Genomic DNA, 19427 nt, shown 5'->3' with positions numbered 1-19427 from the left:
TGGTAGGTCTGCAGGGGGCAATGATATGCATGGAACTGCCTTCACTTGTGATAACAATGCCTTCTTCTGGAATACCTCCTGAAGGATCTTCCTAACACTGTTTTACAGTTAACTCTTTTTTTTTTAAATAAATAGAAGGAGCACACTCTGAAATAATGATAATAGTATGGTATAGTAAATACATCAATCAGTAACTTAGTTGTTTATTATAATTATCAAGTATTATGTACTTTATATCATTGTGTGTGCTATACTTTTATACAACTGGCAGCACAGTAGATTTGCTTATGCCAGCATCACCACAAACAAGTGAGTAATATGTTGAGTTTTATAACAGGTACAATGTCACTAGGCAATATGAAATTTTCAGCTCCACTATAATCTTATGGGACCACCATTGTATATGCGGTTCATCATTGAGCAAAATGTCATTATGTGATGCATGACTGTATATCAAAATATATGGCATTTACCCAAAAGAAAATTAAGAGCTCTAATTGCTTTCATTACTAAACTTTTAAAAACAGAAATAAATGTACAAAACCTGGACAAACTAAAGTCTACTCAAGAAATCAGAAAAACAAAAAGTATATTATTCTCAGAGGTCTTATAGTCAAGTTAAGGAAAGTAGTCTCCAGTATACAATGGATTCCCAACTGTCTCAGTACCAAGTGTCTGCTGTCAGCCAAGCAGCAGGATTACCCTTATTATCATTAATCCTTCCAAATAAAATTCAAAGTTGCACATTATTGCCTACTTACTCCCATTTTACAGATGAGAAAATGGACACAGCAAGGTTAAGTGACTTGTTCAAGACCTTAAAACAAAATAAAAGATGTGTGATTAGAATTTTAGCTCTCATGCTCATGGGGTTTCCAATTCATCACACTGGTGCTGAAATATTCAGCTATAGGACTGAGAGTCCATGGGTTACAGAATAGAAATGAAAGGATGGAAAAGCCTAAACAATTACGTTTAACTTGATTTGATTGGCATCACTTGATTTAGTTTTAGGAATGCTAGTCCCCTCCTTTATAAGACAAGGGAACAACAATAGGTGATTGTTTAAGACCGTTTTTGGAAAGTAGCATTGAGAGGTGCTTTGGACAGGTTAGCTTTCCTGGTGTATGACAGTTGTTACTTGTTTCTGGTAGAAAAGGCCTCCTCCCATTATGGTACAGTTGCACTAACGTGCATAGAGTACTCTGGACACATGCCCCATTAAGACATCTCTGGAGCTTGGATTGTTTATCCAAGTAATACTCTGTATTAGTCCATTCTCATATGGCTAGAAAGGACTACCCAAGACTGGGTAATTTATAAAGGAAAGAGGTTTAATTGACTCATAGTTTTGCAGGACTGGGGAGGTCTCAGAAAACTTACAATCATGGTGGAAGGGGAAGCAAACATGTCCTTCTTCACATGGCAGCAGGATAGAAAAGTGAGTGTCCAGCAAAGGGGGAAGCCCCTTATAAAACTATTAGCTCTGTGACAACTCACTCACTATCATGAGAACAGAATGGGGGAAACCACCTCAATGATTCAATTATTTCTACCTGGTCCCTCCCATGACACATGAGGATGATGGGAACTATAATTCAAGATGAAATTTGGTTGGGGACACAGCCAAACTATATCATTCTACCTCTGACTCCTCCCAAATTCCATGTCCTCACAATTAAAAACACAATCATGCTCTTCCAACAGTCCCCCAAAAGTCCAAGTCCAAAGTCTCATCTGAGACAATGCAAGTCCCTTCCACCTATGAGCCTGTAAAATCAAAAGTGAGACAGTTACTTCCCAGATACAATGGGGGTACAGGCATTGAGTAAATACATCCATTCCAAATGGGAGAAATTGGCCAAAAAAAGGAGGCATGGGCCCTATACAAGTCCAAAATCCAATAGGGCAGTCACTAAACCTTAAAGTTCCAAAATGATTTCCTTTGACTTCATGTCTCACATCAAGGTTATGCTGATGCAAGAGGTAGGCTCCTCTGGTCTTGGGCAGCTCCATCCTTATGTCTTTGCAGGGTACAGCCCCCCTCCCAGCTGCCTTCGTGGGCTAGCACTGAGTGTCTGTGACTTTTCCAGGTGCATGGTACAAGCTATCAGCGGATCTACCATTCTGGGGTCTTGAGGATAATGGCCCTCTTCTTATAACTCCACCAGGCAGTGCCCCAGTGGGGACTCTGTGTGGGAGCTCTGACCACATATTTCCCTTTTACACTGCCCTAGCAGAGGTTCTCCATGAGGGCTCTGCTCCTGCATCAAACTTCTGTCTGGACATCCAAGTGCTTCCATACATCCTCTGAAATCTGGGTGGAGGTTCCCAAATCTCAATTCTTTTTTTTTTTTTTGAGGTGGAGTCTTGCTCTGTCACCCAGACTGGAGTGCAGTGGCCGGATCTCAGCTCACTGCAAGCTCCGCCTCCCGGGTTTACGCCATTCTCCTGCCTCAGCCTCCTGAGGAGCTGGGACTACAGGCGCCCGCCACCTCGCCCGGCTAGTTTTGTATTTTTTTTAGTAGAGACGGGGTTTCACCATGTTAGCCAGGATGGTCTCGATCTCCTGACCTCGTGATCCGCCCGTCTCGGCCTCCCAAAGTGCTGGGATTACAGGCTTGAGCCACCGCTTCTTGACTTCTGTGCACGTGCAGGCTCAACACCACATAGAAGCTGCCAAGGCTCGGGGCTTGCACCATATGAAGCCATGGTCTGAGCTGTACTGTGGCCCCTTTTGATTATGGCTGTAGTGGCTAGGACACAGGGCACCAAGTCCCTAGGCTGCACACAGCGGTGGGGGCCTGGCCCTGGCCCACAGAACCATTTTTACCTCCTAGACCTCTGGACCTGTGATGAGAGGGGTTTCTGTGAAGGTCTCTGACATGGCCAGGAGACATTTTCCCCATTGTCTTGGTGATTAACATTCGGCTCCTCGTTACTTATGCAAATTTCTGCAGCAGGCTTGAATTTATCCCCAGAAAATGGGGTCTTCTTTTCTATTGCATTGCCAGGCTGCAAATTTTCCAAACTTTTATGCTCTGCTTCCTCTTGAATGCTTTGCTGCTTAAAACTTTCTTCTGTGAGATACCTGAAATCATTTATCTCAAGTTCAAAGTTTTACAGATTTCTGGGGTAGTGACAAAATGTTGCCAGTCTCTTTGCATAGCAAGAGTGACATTTACTCCTAACTTGTTAGTTCCTAACAAGTTCCTCATCTCTCTATGAGACCACCTCAGCCTGGACTTCATTGTCTATATCTTTATCAGCATTTAGGTCAAAGCCATTCAACAAGTCTCCAGGAAGTCCCAAGCTTTCCCATATCTTCCTGTCTTCTGAGCCCTCCAAGTCTCCAGGAAGTTCCAAACTTTCTCACATTTTCCTGTCTTCTTCTGAGCGCTCCAAACTGTTCCACCCTCTGCCTGTTACCCAGTTCCAAGGTCACTTCCACATTTTTGGGTATCTTTACAGCAATGCCCCATTACCCCATACCAATTTACTGTAGTAGTTCATTCTCCTGCTTCTATAAAGAGCTGCCTGAGACTGGGTAATTTATAAAGGAAAGAGATTTAATTGACTCACAGTTCTACAAGGCTATAGGGAGACCTCAGGAAACTTACAATCATGGTGGAAGGAGAAGCAAACAAGTCCTTCTTCACATGGCAGCAGGAGAGAAAAGTGAGTGCCCAGCGAAGGGTGAAGCCCCTTATAAAACCATCAGATCTTGTGAAAACTAACTATCATGAGAACAGGATGAGGAAAACTGCCCCCATGATTCAATTATCTCCATCTGGTCTCTCCCATGACACATGGGGATGATGGGAACTACAATTCAAGATGATATTTGGGTGAGGACACAGCCAAACCATATCATACTCTAATACTGTCTTCACACTTGGACACATTGCAGCTAAAGCTTCATTAGCCATGAAATGGACTTCACTAGAATTGATCTTCTTTTTCTGCTAAAAGAAAGGAGAAAGCCATAAAAAGTTCAGAAAACTTCCAATTCACTGGAGAGTTCTGATCTGTTGAATTCATTTCAACACACATTTTTCAGGTTCTTAGTGTGTGCTAGCACCAGATACAGAGTTATGATGAACAAGACAGAATACCAGCCCTGAGAGGGATGACAGACTCTTAATCTGTCATTTTTTCCAGTTGTAAGAACAGAGACCCTCCCAGTCAACTCAGGAGATGATCAACATTAGAGTATTGTTTGGGTAGACAACTGATTTACCATGGAACTCAGAAGATCCTTCAGCCTCCTGTAAAGATAAACAAAGGAATAAGGAGGAATAGAATCTCAAACAACGATACCTCAAAAGACTGGATCATATGGGGGCACTGGAAGCTTCAAGGCCTTTCCAGAACACTACATGACTACTGCAACTGTGTCAGCTACCAGCAACAATTTCTCTTAAGGCTCAGACACTGTGTCAAACACTTTTCAACTCTAATAATTTTCTCTATTTTTCATATTTTCTACTCCTCCTTGGCTGTTATTTTAGCTTTCTTTACTCATGTGCATTGGTTTCTGGCTCTCTTACTGATTTCTTAGCTCTTTTTGTTCGGATTTTAAATGATTATAGGATACCCTAATTTGTCCACTTTATTGATTCACTTAACTAATATTTAAAGTCCTCCTCTTAAGTGTCAATGTTGAGCTAGGTTCTGGGGATTCCACATATAGTGAGAGAATTGTGGGTCCTACAGTATGTAAGAGGTAATAGAGAAGAGAAAAAAGAGAAGAGAGAGAGACAGAGAGAGAGAGAGAGAGAGAGAGAGAGAGAGAGAGATAGTGAGAGAATTGTGGGTCCTACAGTATGTAAGAGGTAATAGAGAAGAGAAAAAAGAGAAGAGAGAGAGACAGAGAGAGAGAGAGAGAGAGAGAGAGAGAGAGACCAACCAGTAAACCAACATAATTCAGTTTTTTGTTTGAAGAAGATTCTTCTTGGTGTATGAAAAATACACCAGGAGTCAGGCAGGAGGCAGCAAGAAAGAGATGAGAACAGGTAGGAGCCTATTCCAGCAGTGCAGGTGAGAATGGTGGTGTAGATTACAGTGCCGGCAGTAGAGATGATGAAGAGAGGAAAAATGAGAGAGCATATTAGGAGGTAGTACAAGTCACTTACTGGTTGCTTAGATGCTGGATATTAGTAAAAGGGAGATTTCTGGTTTGATCAACTGAATAGATGGTGATAAAAGTTACTGCAGAAATCCAGAGGAAGCGAGGTAAGTGGGAGAAGATGTTAAAATAATGAGTTTTGGGTATTTAAAATTGGCAACATCAGAAAGAAAATGTTAAGTAGTTTTTTTGTTTTTGTTTTTGTTTTGATAAAGTCTCGCTCTGTTGCCCAGGCTGGAGTGCAGCAGTGCAAACTTGGCTGACTGCAACATCTGCCTCCTGGGTTCAAGCAATCCTCATGACTTTGCCTCCTGAGTAGCTGGGACTACAGGTGCACACCAACATACCTGGCAAATTTTTGTATTTTTAGTAGAGACAGGGTTTCACTATGTTGGCTAGGCTGGCCTCAAACTCCTCACCTCAAGTGATCCTCCCATCTCAGCCTCCCAAAGTGCTGGGATTACAGGCATAAGCCACTGTGCCCCACCAGAAAATGTTAAATAGTTGAATTAGGCAGATTGGAGCTCAGAGTAGTTATCTGGACTGGAGATGTAAGTTTGGCAGTTGATATGGCTAGGCTTTGTGTTCCTTCCCAAATCTCATCTTGAATTGTAGTTTCCATAGTCCCTACATGTCATGGGAGGGACCTGGTGGGAGCTAATTGAATCGTGGGGGTGTTTACCCCCACACTGCTGTTCTCATGATAGAGTGTGAGTTCCCACTAGACTTGGTGGTTTTATAACGGTCTTTTCCCCCTTTTGCTCATTCTTCTCTTCCTGCCACCATGTGAAGAAAGATGTGTTTGCTTACCCTTCCACCATGGTTGTGTTTCCTGAGGCCTCCCCAGCCATGCTGAACTGCGAGTCAATCAAATGTCTGTCCTTTATAAATTACCCAGTTATGGATATGTCTTTATTAGCAGTGTGATAATGGACTAATGCAGCAGTTATAATAGATAGATGGCACTGGAAGCCATGATCATAGAAGAGACAATGGAAGGAAAAATCCTGCAAAGAACACTAAGTTCAGGCAGATGAAGAGGAAATGGCCAAGTGACTGAGAAAGGTGTCCCAGTGAGGTGGTATATGGAAGCCCAGAGAAAAGCATGTGCTAGGCACCGTGACAGACACTGGGAGGCTGAGTAAAACAAAGACCAAGTGATGTCCATTGGATTTGAAAACATGAGGTTTGTTGATAGATAATTGTAACAAGAGCAGTTTCCATTGCGTGTGGAGGTGGAAGGCAGAGCAGAGAGCATCACTGAGAATAAAAGGATGATGCCAAAGTTCTCTTCTGTGTCATGCTTCTAGTTTTATTCTGCTGTGCCCATCATAGTGGCAACCTCTGTTGAGCATTTTGTGTGTCTTTTAAAATTTGTCAAAAAAACACACAGATAAATATCCAATTCCTTCTGTATTTTTAAATTTTCTAGAATAACATAGTAAGTAAAAGAGGAATAAGGTGAAGTGAGAATTTACATATATTATGTAGAGATATCTCTTGGTAAGTTTGGCTGTGAGTAAGGGATAGAGAGATGGTACAGAAACTGGAGGGGTGAAGATTTGCCTTTTCAAAGGGGTAGGCAGTAGAGCATGTTTGCTTGCTGATGGGAGTGGTTTAGTAGGGAGAAAGGAAGGACTGACTGTATTCCAGGAGAGAACAGAACTAAGAAAGTACAGTCTTTTAGAAGGCAGGGATGAATTCATGGGATGGAATTCAGAGCCTAAGAGGAGAGTTGGCCTTCATTAGGCCTGGGGACACTTCCTCCATCATAACAGGTTAAAAAGAAGAGAAGGTGAGTACAGATATTGTAAGCATGAGCATGGGTGGTGAGAAGCTCAGAATTTGCTTCTGGTGACTTATGTTTCTTCTCAAGTATGAGGAAAGAAATGATATATGTAGGAGGAGTTATGGGAGAGAGAAGTTATTCACCTTGGGGAGTGGGAAGGTGAGCCTGCCAGAGAAAGATGATCAGCTCTCTGGGCAGTGGTAAAGCCCTGCTAATTCTTGGGATCACCACATTAACATGAAGCCCATCATCTCAGTTGTGCAGTTGTTTCCTCTAGCAACCTACAGCTGCTTGAGGGCAGCCTCAAGGAGGAAGATGTCTGGTGTTGGTAGGAAAGTATGATGGAGGAGGATATAAGTGAATGAGTTGGCAGGATTTGCCAGGAAGTAACTGAAATGATTATTCATGAAATCTAGGATAGACAAGAGGAAAGGGAAGTCAGGAGAGCCGTGAGAAAATTGTGGGGATGGGAGGATGACATCAAAGACTTGTGGTGGGAGTGGTGGGGCTGTTCTGGAGCATGTGATCTGGACTGACGGAAGTGGTCAGGGAGTGGGGTGTTTAAGCTGACATTTCACAGATGATATTGTTTCTGTTGATGAGAAGATTCAAGGTGTGACTGTGGGAGTGGGCAGATGTGATAGAGGGGAGGAAGAGGTGGAGTGGCAGTGGCAACATCAGGGTGCTGGATGTTGAGACTAGTGATGATGATGACAGGAGTTGGGGTGGACAGAAAACTGAGGCAAGAGTTCAGGTTGTCAGGATTAGGGGTTGTGGTCGGGAGGTCAGTAGTTTATAGCAACAAGGAGAGGCTGTGAGTTTGCAAGAGCTTGTGTGTTTTATAAGAGCAAGGGGAAGAGATAGCATGGAAGAAGAAATGGAGAGCACAGACAGCTACCCCGTCTCAAGACTATGAGGTTGTGTTATGAGAGAACAAACCACCTTCCTTTTGAAAGGGCTGTAGGAGAAATGCTGTCTCAGAGAACAGCCAGATTTCAACTAAGGCAAAATATGTAAAAATAACTTATTAAGAAAAGGTTGGAAATTTAGGGTGTTTGCCGACCCCAGAGCAGGCATCCAGAGGGTTACAGTGGAAGGATTTGTGGGGGAGGAACTGGGTTAGGTTAGAGTTAGGTCAGAGGATGTTACAAAGCAGCATGAAGATATGAATCCACTTACTCATTGTTTTCACTGTGGAACCAAGCTTACAAACTAGACTAACTCACGGGTAACTGGCCATTCTGTAAGATTGGTTAGGAGTAATCTGTCTCTGGTCAAATTCTCTAAAAGTCAGGCAGTGATGATGTGAATATAGAATGTGGCTTTCTACGCTTAGGAAGTTACCCAGAACTATTTCCCTCAGCAAGGGTTGTGGACAGGGCAGGTACTCCTAGGGCAAATGAATTCCTGTGCAAAATGTAACCAGTTCCAACCCCTTTTCAAAGCAAAAGTTTTCTCTATAGCATGGTCAGTATCTTGTGTTTAAACATATTTAATTAATGTGACATTATTAGTAGAGTGTAGTTCATATTAGCGTTGGCAATTTCCAGCATAAATATATTATTACGTTATCTTTAAAAGGCCAAATAAAATGTCAATGAAACACCATTTCTCCCTTTAGATTAGAAAAGAAATAAAGATTGGTAGCATCCATTGCTGATAAAGGTATGGGAAATGGATTTCACTATATACTACTGGATTTGTAGTGAATTGTTTCAAAATCGTGGAAGATAATTTGTGACATCTGTTACAATTTTAAAGGCCCATATCCATTGACACCAAATTCCACTTTCAGAAATCTAGTCTACAAAAACATTCTCATTGTATTTTAGGTGCATAAAGCTATATTTTGGGGAATGTTATTTATAGTATTGTTGAAATAGTGAAAAATTGAGAATAGCCGGCATGTCTATCAATGGAGGAATGGTTTTAGAATTATGTCTTTACCGAGAAAGGCTAGACAGACAAGATTTTGATGCACGACAATTATGGTAAAAGAACATTTGCTTGGTCTACAGAAGATCATTAATGTTTTGTGACCATATAAGTTGTAATAGTGGATTGTTTTTATGTTTAGGTATTATTGTTAAATACAGGGACTGTTTCCAGGTCCAGAATATGAATCATAAGTTTGGACGGGCTAGGTGCGGTGGCTCGCTCCTGTAATCCCACCACTTTGGGAGGCCGGGGTGGGTGTATCACAAGGTCAGGAGATTGAGACCATCCTGGCTAACATGGTGAAACCTCATCTCTATTAAAAATACAAAAAAATTAGCCAGGCGTGGTGGCGGGCACCTGTAGTCCCAGCTACTCGGGAGGCTGAGGCAGGAGAATGGCACAAACCTGGGAGACGGAGCTTTCAGTGAGCCGAGATGGCACCACTGCACTCTAGCCTGGGCGACAGAGCAAGACTCCATCCCCCCCCCCCCAAAAAAAAAAGTTAGGATGGACGTTAGATGTAATTATGATGAAGGTCTGTGGTCCTAGATCTACAGATGCGTGGTGAGAAATTAGAACAAACTGGAGATGGGCCATGGACTCTGCCTAGGCGTGTTAGGAAAATACTTTTGACTCCAAGCCTTAAAATACTCACAATGGAGTTGGTGCTCACCTCATTCACACAATCACAGAGCTCCCTGGACACTGAACCTCTAAAGGGAAAAGGTCTACCTTGGAGCAGGAGTACCAGGGTTTGCTTGGGAGCATGAGAGTCGAGCTCGGGGCTAGGCCTGGGCCAGGCCCCAGCAGCACTGCTGCTTGGGAGGAGCCACTTCACCTTTGTATTCGTTATTAAAAACAGAATTTGGATCGGGCGCGGTGGCTCACACGTGTAATCCCAGCACTTTGGGAGTCTGAGGCAGGGGGATCACTTGAGGTCAGGTGTTTGAGACCACCCTGGCCAATATGGTAAAACCCTATCTCTACTAAAAATACAACAAAATTAGCCGGGCATGGCGGCAGGTGCCTGTAATCCCAGCTACCTGGGGGGCTGAGCCAGGAGAATCGCTTGAACCCGGGAGGCGGAGGTTGCAGTGAGCCCAGATTGTGCCACTGCACTCCAGCCTGGGCAACAAGATGAGACTCCGTCTCAGGAAACAACAACAACAACACAGAATTTGGATCCTTTGGTCAGGTTCTCTGAAATTCTTTTGAGGTGTCTATGGTCAACTGCTTCAGCTTTTGTTTGGTAACCCTGTCCGAAGTTACATATAGGCCGTTCTTCATCTCGTTTCCAAGGCCGAGGAACAGAAAGTAGCCTCTGTTTTGAGGAGGTGGAAGTTAAATATACATTTATTTTTTACTGTGACTTGTTCAGGACCACATTTTCCAAAATGCCTTGTTTCCTTTATTGTTTCTGCAAAGGAAAGTTCTATTAATATTGTTTTACTTTGAATATATATAGAATATATATGGAATAGTCTTTTAAATTAGGGCTTATTTTGAAAAATTCTGAGTTTAATTCACATGTATGCCAACACCTTCCAAAATAAGATAATGTTCAGAGACTGTTGTTCTGCTCAGATGACTTACAAAAATTTCTGGAATATTCACATTCGAAGATTCCTTATTAATGAATGTCTTTGACTTAAATCTAACCAAGAACTGCAACATTATTCTTTGTACATTTTCATTTATATAGTGTTAACAAGCTTAGTTGCAAACAAATAAAATACTTAAGCTATTTGCTTACCTTGCCTTCTTAAAAAAATAAAGAAAAGAAGTGCTAGACAGCCATTTGAAAGAATGAGAAACAAGGACAGATCTGTACATATTGACATGAAAGGATGTCTTTGCTATATAACTGAGCAAATTCAATCATGTTATATATATAACATGTTATATATATACTATATATTTGTAGAAGAAGTGAGGTCATATGTCAACAAAAAACATGGGTAGAAGAATATTTGTAGCTTCTTTATTCATAATACCCCCAAAATTAAAACAACCCTAATGACAATCAACAGAAAAATGAATAAAGACATGAATAAAGAATAGCCTATCTAGATCTGAGATTTAGCTAGCAAAGCTGGTCTTTCTGGCTGTGAAGCTAAACTGCATCCTCCAGCTTAACCTTTCATAGTGATGAAGTTGTTATTTTAATTTCCTATCTGCCTTAATATTTGTTTTACTCTTCAGTTCGTTCAAGAGCCTGAATGCAGAAAGAGGTAGCTCTCACTACTTCTGAAACTTTAACAGTGGTATTAAGAGATACTTTTACCCTTTTTAGTTGCATTATATTCAGTATTTTAAAATAAAACAAATTTTAAATAAAACAAACTAGTCACAAAGAATTTTAACATCTGTCAAGGAAATATATTTTTAAAGTATGATCTTCATGGACCATCTAAGCCTCCTTCCTCTTCCGCTTATCCAGCTCTCTTTCCATTACCCTTTCCTTCTCCATGTTCTTCCTGCTGTACCTTAGCCAAACTTCAGCCCTGACAGAAAGCTACGTAGTACTTTTCCCTCTTTGAAGTCCTAGACTTTTTACTCAGCACCATCAGGTCTGCACGGCTAATTTCTCCTATAGATCTTTCTTCTCTGGCTGACCAAAGGTAAAGCCCTCCAAAGCCAAACCCCACAGGATTGCTCCTTGGACTTACCACAGGAGTTCTACCACTTAGGCATTCCCATTACATTCCTTGAATTAAATTAACCCCTCAGGTCCTCTTTACCTTATCTTTGCATTGGGAATAATAATAGGATCAATATCGTAGAATACCTGTGAATGTTGAGAGAGTTATTTGAACGTAAAAGATCTTAGACCAGTGCCTGGCTCTCAGTAAACTCCTACTACATGTTAGCTATTCTTATTAGCTCATATTATTGCATTTATTGGGCTTTTAAATATGTTATTTTATACTTTTATCAGGCTGTTTTGTGATAAAACGTGACTGATTTTCTAACTTAGTTTTTAAGCTTCATTAAAAACACACCTGGGTCTTGCGCTTTTCTTGCATTTCCTTTGTGCTAGTTGAATTTGCTATCTGCAATACCACAGCAAAACAATCATATTGAAATTTCAGTGTTTTCTTTAACCTGTGTTTCTGAAATACTATTAGTCTGATGCTTTTTGAAGTGCTGATATTCTAGATATAATAGATCTATCTTTATCATACAGAGATTTTACTTGAGTATTTGGAGAAAGAGATAAAGAAAGCTTCCCTCAAAAAGATAGAATGTAACTAATTTGGTCTCTGAAAATCTGGGTTAGTGTCCTGGTTATTGCAGTTATTTATCAGGTAGGTGATTTTCATCTCTGATTCTGTTTCCCTACATCAATGAAATGGAAACAATAATGTCTCATTTTTAATGCAGCATTTAGGTTTCTCCTGCATTTCAATATTCAGATTAAAATACCAAAACAATTGTATTTACTTAATAAAAATACTATTTAAAAATAGACCACTGTTACACTATACATTGACTTTGTAATCACTGGTGTGTGTGTGTGCTTGTATATGTGTGTGTATATGACATTGTTGAGTTAGTAACTGCACAAAACTGTGTGGACCAAAAGAAGGTTCTCTATAGATAGTAATAGGTGCTGCTGGGTGGAATAGGGGTTATAAATTGACAGCAACTTGCAAAACTGGTCAATATGTACAGAGTGATAATCAGTTGCATCACATGGGACACAACTTGTATTTTTACAGACAAGAATTATTTGCATTGCTATCAATTTTCTGCAACTTTCAGGGCTGTAAAACAAATCCCAGAGCCAATGAAAGCATAAAATAACCAAAATTTATGAGCTAGTCAGTACTCTCCCTAAATTTCAAAGTCTCACAATTTTTCCCTATACTACATGTTTTCTCAAATAGAACACTATTCTTGTTAATCCTTTATTTAAAAGAGGGCTTGAGTTAATTATTTAAAAATGTATAACTATATAGAGCATTTAAGGAGTATTTGGGTACAATAGTTTTGCTTGGAAAAGAGCTTGAACCAAGAGGACAAAATTTCAGACAGAATTTTTTTTAAAGGTAATTACTGCTTGTATTCAAATCAAGGGAGGTGGAACAAGATGGCAGAATAGGAGGCTCCACTGGTTGTCCTCCCCACAAGGACACCAATTTAACAACTATCTACACACCAAAAAATACCTTCGTTAGAGCCAAAAATCAGGTGAGCACTCACAGTACCTGGTTCTAACTTCAAATTGCTGAAAGAGGCACTGAGGAGATAGAAAAAACAGCTCTGAATTGCTGATGCCACCCCTCCCCCACCCTCCAGCAGCCATGGTGTGGAGAGTGTCTATGGGTGCTGGGGTAGGGAGAGCACAGCAATTGTGAGGCAATTGAACTCAGCGCTGTCTTCTTAGAGCAGAAAGGAAAACTGGACAAAACTCAGCTGATGCCAGCCCACCGAGGAAGCATTTAAACCAGCCCTAGCCAGAGTGGAGTCATGAATCCCAGAAGTCCAAACTTGAGTTCCTGCAAACCTCACCATTGAGGGCTACAGTGCTCTGTGTCTCCAGATAAACTTGAAAGGCAGTCTAGCATAAGGGCTGCAACTCTTAGGTGAGTCCTAGTGCCGAACTGGGGCCAGGGACAGTGGAATGGGTGGCAGGTGACATACTGAGACATCAGCTGCATCAGCCAAGAGACTGCTGGCATCACCCTTCCCCTAGACCCAGGCTGCACAGCTCCTGGCTCCAGAAGAGACCCCTTCCTTCTGCTTGAGGAGAGGAGAGGAAAGAATAAGGAGGACTTTGTCTTGCATGTTGGATAGCAGCTCAGTCACAGCAGGAGAGGGCACCAGACAGAGTTGCACCCACGCCCTAGCTCTCAGATGAGGCATACCCTGGGCCAGAAGGGAACCCAGTGCCTTGAAGGAAAGGACACAGTCCTGGCAGCATTCGTCATCTGCTAACTGAAGAGCTCTTGGGCGCTGAATAACCACCAGTGATGTCCAGGTACTACTTTGAGGGCCTTGGGTAAGCCTCTGGGACTTGCTGGCTTCAGGTGAGCCTCAGCACATTACCAGCTGAGGTGGATATGGGGCAAAACTCCTTCTGCTTGAGAAAAGCAGAGGGAAAAGTAAAGGGGACTTTGTCTTGCACCTTAGATACCAGCAGTTGGGTAGAGCACCAAGTGGGCTCCTGGGGTCCCTGATTCCAGGACTTGATTCTTGGATGGTGTTTATGGACCTGCCCTGGGTCAGAGGAGAGCCCACTGCCCTGATGAGTGAGTCCCAGGCCAGGCAGCATGCACCACAAGCTGACTTAAGAAAACTTCAGCAGTAGTCTGGCAGTACTCCTCGTGGCCTGGGGTGGGGCTCCCCTATCTTTGGAAAGGGGTTTCTGTCCATCCACAGATGAATGGATAAAGAAAATGTGGTATACATATTCAGCAATAAAAAAGAATGAGATTTTGTCATTTGTAACAACATGGATGGAACTGAAGATCATTATGTTAAATGAAATAAGCCAGGCACAGAAAGACAAACATCACATGTTATCGCTTATTTGTGGGGTCTAAAAATCAAGACAATTGAACTCACAGACATAGAGAGTATAAGGATGGTTACCAGCAGCTGGGAAGGGTAGTGAGGGGTTGAAAGGGAGGTGGGGAATAGTTAATGAGTAAAAAAAAGAAAAAATAGAATGAATAAGAACTACTATTCGATAGTACAACAGGGTGACTTTAGTCAATAATAACTTACCTGTACATTTAAAAATAAACAGTATAATTGAATTGTTTGTAACTCAAAGGATATATGCTTGAGGGGCTGGATACCCCATTTCCCATGATAAGATTATTTCACCTGCATACCTGTGTCAAAACTTCTCATGTACTTAGAAATACATACACCTACTATGTACCCACAACAACTAAAAATTTTAAAAAGAGAAAACAAATATATAAACAAAATCTGTTAAAAAGTAAATATTTCATAAGTATCCACCATGTTAGATGAATAATAATGATACCTTGCCTTATGGGGCATATCCCATACTTATCCACTCACAGTGTTGTATAAGTTGTAGTGTTGTGGTTTGGCCCTATGTTTGAGCAGGGACCAAACTCATAGGATACCTGTGAATATTAAAATTATGTCTGATAGGATATTTTCAGAAGTCTGGGTAATTCAGTCTGGAGAATAGCCATATATGAGGTTTTGTGATTCATTACAATCCACTTAAGTTCCCTTTTTTCATATCCTTCTTTTTCTTATTATTATTTTTTATTTTAGATGGAGTTTCCCTCTTGTTTTCCGGGCTGGAGTGCAATGGCACAATCTTGGCTTGCTTCACTGCAAACTCCACCTCCTGGGTTCAAGTGATTCTTCTGCCTCAGCCTCCCAAGTAGCTGGGATTACAGGCGTGTGCCACCATGCTCTGCTAATTTTGTATTTTTTTTTAGTACAGATGGGGTTTCACCATGTTGGTCAGGCTGGTCTCAAACTCCTGACATCAAGTGATCCACCTGCCTCGGCCTCCTAAAGTACTGGGATTACAGATGTGAGCCACAGTGCCTGGCCTCATATCCTTCTAAGGCACTGTCTGATCTCTTCTAAACTCCCTTGAGTGGTTGATTGAAGAAAAGCATCTAAGAACAAATAATTTTCCTAGAACAGTACATTCTAAATCTATATTTTAGAAAGAGACATTTTGATTAAAATTATTTTCATTATTATGAAGACATTCAAATCCTCAAATGTCTCGGTTTACTGGTTGTAAAGAAAAAAAATTCTCACATCTCTAACCTCCTTATTTTAAAACATGATCTTTTTGGAAGCTATTCCTTTCTCATTGCTTTTGGTGGACTTGCCTCTGAGGCCTTTTCTTTTTTAAGTTTACTACTTCTTCATATTGTTAGGATAGATATTATCAAGTCCATGATCAAAAATCATGCATTAGCCCATGGAACCTCTTAGCACTCAGAGGCATGCTCTATACATGATTCCAACAAAGTTTGTACTCCCCTCTCACAGCTGACAATATTGAAAAGTTCAGATAGAGACTGATCATATGGTTCTCTTTGTGGGAGAATTAATGATGTATGTGTGTGTGAGTGTGTGTTGTAAGTGTGTATATCTAAACATACCTGGAGTCACCAGCAATATATAGTAGGTCCATCAGACATTTTATGTAAACAGCTCCCGGATTCTGGGGCAGTTACTCAACTCTGCCATTATAGCATAAAACCAGCCATAGACTGTACATAAATGAATGAATGTGGCTGTGTTCCAATAAAACTTTATTTAAAAATTATGCAGAGTCCCCTGAGGTTGTAGTTTAGTGATCTCAGAATATAGTGTAGTTCTAGACAAGAAATCAGAATAGCAGGGGCTCCCGCTCTCAGTTCTGCTTCTTTCCAGTCGAGTGCACAGCTTAGTTCTCTCTTGTGCTATTTGAAAGAATAGTGATATAAACTTTAAAGCACTATGTAGACATCTAAGATGGTATTCATTTAATCTTTCATTTAATCAAGAAATATATACCAAATGCCTGCTGTGTCAAAAACTTTCCTAGAACAACAAAGTGATTGCAGGTAAGAATGAGTCACCTAAACTTTGGAAAAGGTACCAATACTGGGCCGTTGCATGATTGTCAGGTTGGGGTCATAGGGTAAGATGACAGCCTGAGAGGTGGGAGTGGGGTTTTCCCCTGAAGGGAATTGATGTTCACACAGTCACACATTTTGGGAAGTGATTAATTCTGGGAAGGAAATGAGTTGGCACTTTGAGTAGGGGGTGGTCAGACTTCTCTCTCTGGGGCCAGGAAGTGTTGGGCCACGATTCCAAATCATGGACAGGTCCAGATGATTCTGTTTGTTTCCTGGCTATGTCGGTTTAGGCCCAGAGTGACTGGTACCATCAAGTTCATGACTTTCCACTTAGCAGTGACAGTGACCCACGGTAGAAGCAGTTCGTGTCTGCAGCAACCAGCATCAAGGTTCAGGGTTGTAGAGTCTCAAGGCAGCAGTGTCCCTTCCCAGAGGCCAGGGTAGAGTGGGAATGGTGGAGGATCATGCCACAGTAATCTGGAAGAAAGAATAACTTTACATTTTAGATACTGGCAGGAGAGATGTAACACACTTTGACATTGTTCTCACTCAGAAGCCCACAGTCTAGCAGGGAGGCAAACATACAATTATGCCATCAGAGTCAGTGTAGTAGGTTTTTAGACAGAAGTGAGAATATCAAGGTCCAGGTTGGATATCTAATTCAGTCTGGGAGTGGTTCTTGAGCAATAATGTCTGAGTTGAGATTTCATGAATGAGGTCAAATTAACAAGCTGTGAATGAAGGGCAAGGACCTTGTGGACAAAGGAATCAGCAGGGACTGTGTAAAGTAGCAATATAAAGCGGTTTAAGTAAACACATCATAAGGAGGATGAAAAGACCAGATGCAATTGAGGACCATGTGAGTGTATGAATGTAATGTTGGTGGTAGAAATGAAACCTCCTTCAGTGTTTTATTGCTGTTTACTCATCCTATTGTATTGATCCTGTGATGGATTGTGGCCTTTCTTCCCTTGAGTACTGTGGCATATGCTGACTGCATCCAGCCAGCTGGTCAAATGACACTCATTGTGAGAATGGAAGGCATAGTCAGAACGTCAAGGAGATTAGGTCATCTGCGTCGCTAGCAATGGAAATGAAATGATGAAATACTTCAGCTGGTTTTTGCTTGGAGCCTCCTGGTTGTGAAGGAGGATCAGCCTTGAAATCAGCATGTTCTTGACACACACAGTTCTTGACTGTGTGTGTAGGACACTGATCTGTGTGCTGGGATTTGGAGATGGATTCTTCTTGTCTTCTAAGTGCTCATTTCTAAGTGGGAAAAGTGTTTATTGCCAGAGCAATCAGTGCTGCTTCTAGAGAGGCACAGGGAGGGGACCCTGATACTGCATCTCCCAAACAGTCAGTTGGTTATCTAGTCCAGTTTTCCCTGCAGGATGAAACCATCCTTTGAGAGTTGGCCTCATAGAGACCTTTGTTGATCCAATGACTGGCTTTTCTGAATGCAGTTGGGAATAGGCTTCAGTGGATTTGAGGAAGTTTCACTTTTCTCAAACTTGCATTGACTCATTTTTTCCTACTCCTCTCCCCAAGGTCTAACTCCTTCACAGATACTGAATATGATAAAATACCCCAAGAGTTAAACACTTTCCAAGCTTATTCTATGTGTTTGTTCTCCCAACAGTTTTGGGAAGGATTATGCATCCCATTGTACAGCTGAGAAAATTTAAGTTTAGAAAGTCCCTGTGACTTGCCAAGGTCATAGAGTTAGTAATTGCTTGAGCTCAGATTCAAATTGGTTTCCAACTGCCAAGGCCACTGTTCTTTCCCATCTGCCACCCTCAGACTTGCTTTTTCTCTTTCCTTGGCTATAGGGAAAGTACAGCCCCCATAGAAGTTTCTAAACTGCATCCAAAGCTTTCAACATATTGTCCAGAATTTTCCTAGTGCTTGCCCAGTATTCCCAAGGGAGAGAGTTGAACCACAAGCAGTTGTTAAAAATTCACTGGTGATCATTACAAATGGATACCATCATGTTGACTTGACGGTTTTGTGGTGTTTAGACCCTCATGTTTGCATAAGCTGCAGACAAGGAAGACAAGGTCAATTCGTGAAAGTCCACTTGGGGAAACAGAGAAACATACCAGATTATCAGCAATCTTCTCCACTTACCAGCAAAAGTCATCCAACTAGTGTTCTTCAGATTGTAAGGTGCACCTGAATCTCTTGGATCATATTAAAATGCAGATTCTGTTCCAGTTTTTAGGTATGTATGAGATGCCTGCATTTTTAACAAGCTCTCTGGTGATACCAGGCACCAGGATATAACTTAGACAGCAAAGGTTTAAACCACTGACTCTTATACTTGGCTTAAGTTTGGGAGCTCAAAATAATCCTGATACCTGTGTTCTAACTCCAGAGATTCTAATTTAATTGCTCTAGGAAGTGGCTTGGGATTTCAGGATTCTCAGGTATACCAAGGTTTGTTTTAAACTTTCTGGTGTATTTCAAAATATCTAGAAGAGAGGATTTTGAATGTTCTCACCTCAAATAAATAACTGTTTAAAGTAAGGGATATGTTCAATAAAGTAAGGGATATGTCCACTATTGTACAATGTATACATGAATTGAAATATCATATTGTGCTACCTAAGTATGTACACTATTTTGTGTCAATCAAAATAAAATAAAACTTAAAAAACTTTCTAAGGTTAATCTCACTATTTCTAATCACAAAATGACTAGAATAGCATATAGATATCTCAGAGGCAGGAAGGGAAATGGATTCTACAGCAAATATACCACAGTTTGCTCAGAAATTTTTTTTTCCTTCTGTGTTCTCAGATGGCGCAGGTAGATTCCGCTTTCTAAAAATTTCACCTTTCTGTAATAGGCATTCTTATCTCCTGAGTGCTGAAAATTCTTTCTTTTTCTTCTTTCTTTTCTTTCTCTCTTTCTCTCTTTCTCTTTCTTTCTTTCTTTCTTTCTTTCTTTCTTTCTTTCTTTCTTTCTTTCTTTCTTTCTTTTTCTCTCT

At 41.1% G+C, this 19427-nt stretch overlaps 1 protein-coding gene across 1 annotated transcript in view; it reads right to left on the bottom strand.

Moving 5' to 3' along the window:
• Positions 1-16109: 16109 nt before the first annotated feature.
• TNFSF8 (TNF superfamily member 8) overlaps positions 16110-19427 on the bottom strand; it is a 41384-nt gene continuing 38066 nt past the window's right edge. Inside the window, exon 5 of the mRNA XM_017875914.1 lies at positions 16110-16912. Coding sequence (XP_017731403.1) covers positions 16827-16912 — 86 coding nt within the window. The 3' untranslated portion in view covers positions 16110-16826. The remainder of the gene's footprint in view (positions 16913-19427) is intronic.

Source organism: Rhinopithecus bieti, unplaced genomic scaffold (assembly GCF_001698545.2).
Source record: "Rhinopithecus bieti isolate Rb0 unplaced genomic scaffold, ASM169854v2 scaffold_9997, whole genome shotgun sequence".
Taxonomy (NCBI): Eukaryota; Metazoa; Chordata; class Mammalia; order Primates; family Cercopithecidae; genus Rhinopithecus; species Rhinopithecus bieti.
This window is presented reverse-complemented; position numbering and strand designations above follow the sequence as displayed.